The 1,642-nt window shown below is 41.7% G+C and overlaps 1 protein-coding gene across 1 annotated transcript in view; it reads right to left on the bottom strand.

Moving 5' to 3' along the window:
- Positions 1-1,642, bottom strand: part of LOC118477166 — an 8,001-nt gene that overhangs the window by 1,199 nt on the left and 5,160 nt on the right. The window contains exon 4 of the mRNA XM_035970381.1: positions 635-766. Coding sequence (XP_035826274.1) covers positions 635-766 — 132 coding nt within the window. The remainder of the gene's footprint in view (positions 1-634; positions 767-1,642) is intronic.

The following is a 1,642-nucleotide window of genomic DNA, read 5'->3' as shown; positions in this document are numbered from 1 at the left end:
GAGGTGAGGTGAGGTGAGGTGAGGTGAGGTGAGGTGAGGTGAGGTGAGGTGAGGTGAAGTGAGGTGACGTGAGGTGAGGTGATGTGAGGTGAAATGAGGTGAGGTGAGAGATGTTAAAAGATTATAAAAAGATATTAAAAAGGGAAAAGAGATAGTTAGAGATTTTAAGAGATAATAAGATTAGAGACAAGATAAGATAAGATAAGATAAGATAAGATAAGATAAGATAAGATAAGATAAGATAAGATAAGATAAGATAAGATAAGATAAGATAAGAATGTATTAGTCTCCACAAAGACAAACTTGTATGCAGCATGATATAAGTGCATGTACGCACACTCACTCGTCAACCATCCAGCCGATTCAAATATATGGGCGGCCATGACAGTGCGTGATCTAGGATATTACACTTCAAGTGTATGGGCGATCATGACAGTGCCTGATCTAGGATACTACACTTCAAATCTATGGGCAGCCATGACAGTGCCTGATCTAGGATATTATACTTCAAATCTATGGGCGACCATGACAGTATCCCATCTAGGATGTTATACTTCAAATCTATGGGTGGCCATGACAGTGCTCTGTCTAATCTATTAATATCTATTTGAATATTATAATTCTATGAGGCCACCTTAGTGCCAAGTTGAGCTGTGACGTTGGCATCCTGTGACCCGGGGAAGATCTTAGTCCCATCAAATATGTCCACTGAGGTCAAATGTTCATCTTGTCCCTCGCGCACAGCCGTCAGCAAGATGGAAATTATCTGTGGGAACAACGGAGGACATTTCATAGAAAGACAGATGATAAAATTATGGTTTGGCTACCTGTTAGGTATATCACCTAGCCAGCCAGCCTCTGAGCCTAAAACACCAAGCACTCAGGCTATAAAGAAAGAGGAAGGCCACGCAGAAGGTAGATTGAGGGAATCAAGGAAACCCTGAGAAATTATAACATCCCAACTGAAGGAGCTGCGGAACTGGCCTACCACACCCTCGACTCTTAACGGCAACAGAAGATGAAAAAGTTAAAGTCAAAACCGATCTAAAATTGTTTTTGATTCATTTAGGGTGGGCTATTTATGGGGCATTTTTACATCCTTGAAGACGTGCGGACATATGCGTCCTTCAAATACACACCATAGGCAAAATACTGTGACACATTTTGAACTATCACACACAAATTAGAAACATGAATATTTCACTGCATGCCTTTTGATGCATTTTTTGTTTTGGTTTTGGTTTTTAATAAGGTTTTACGGCGCTCGCAACAGCACAAGGTCATATGAGCGCCAAGGGGTAGGTGTCAAGAGAGAAATCCAAACGAGGAATCAGACGTACTCTGCTCATCTCTCTAGCCTCAACACCCCAAAGTCTGCTTCGACTGCCAAGGCACCCCGGAAATAGCAGTCCACAAGAGAGTGACAAACCTACAAAAGAAGTTAGGGAAAATTGACGATGGTAAGGATGAGGCAGGAAAAAGCAGCAGTTCCCCCTATGCTGTTCCAGCACAGTATGAGCATGACATTGATAAATCAGCCCATTTACAATTCTACTTTGCATAAGAACATGTTAATATGTTAATATCCCTCCTTTGGGAATGGCCGAAAGACACTTCAGTCAGTGACATTACCCTGATTTGG

Source organism: Aplysia californica, unplaced genomic scaffold, assembly GCF_000002075.1.
Source record: "Aplysia californica isolate F4 #8 unplaced genomic scaffold, AplCal3.0 scaffold00261, whole genome shotgun sequence".
Lineage (NCBI taxonomy): Eukaryota > Metazoa > Mollusca > Gastropoda > Aplysiida > Aplysiidae > Aplysia > Aplysia californica.
Note: the sequence above shows the minus strand (reverse complement) of the source record. Positions and strands in the feature narration are given on the sequence as shown.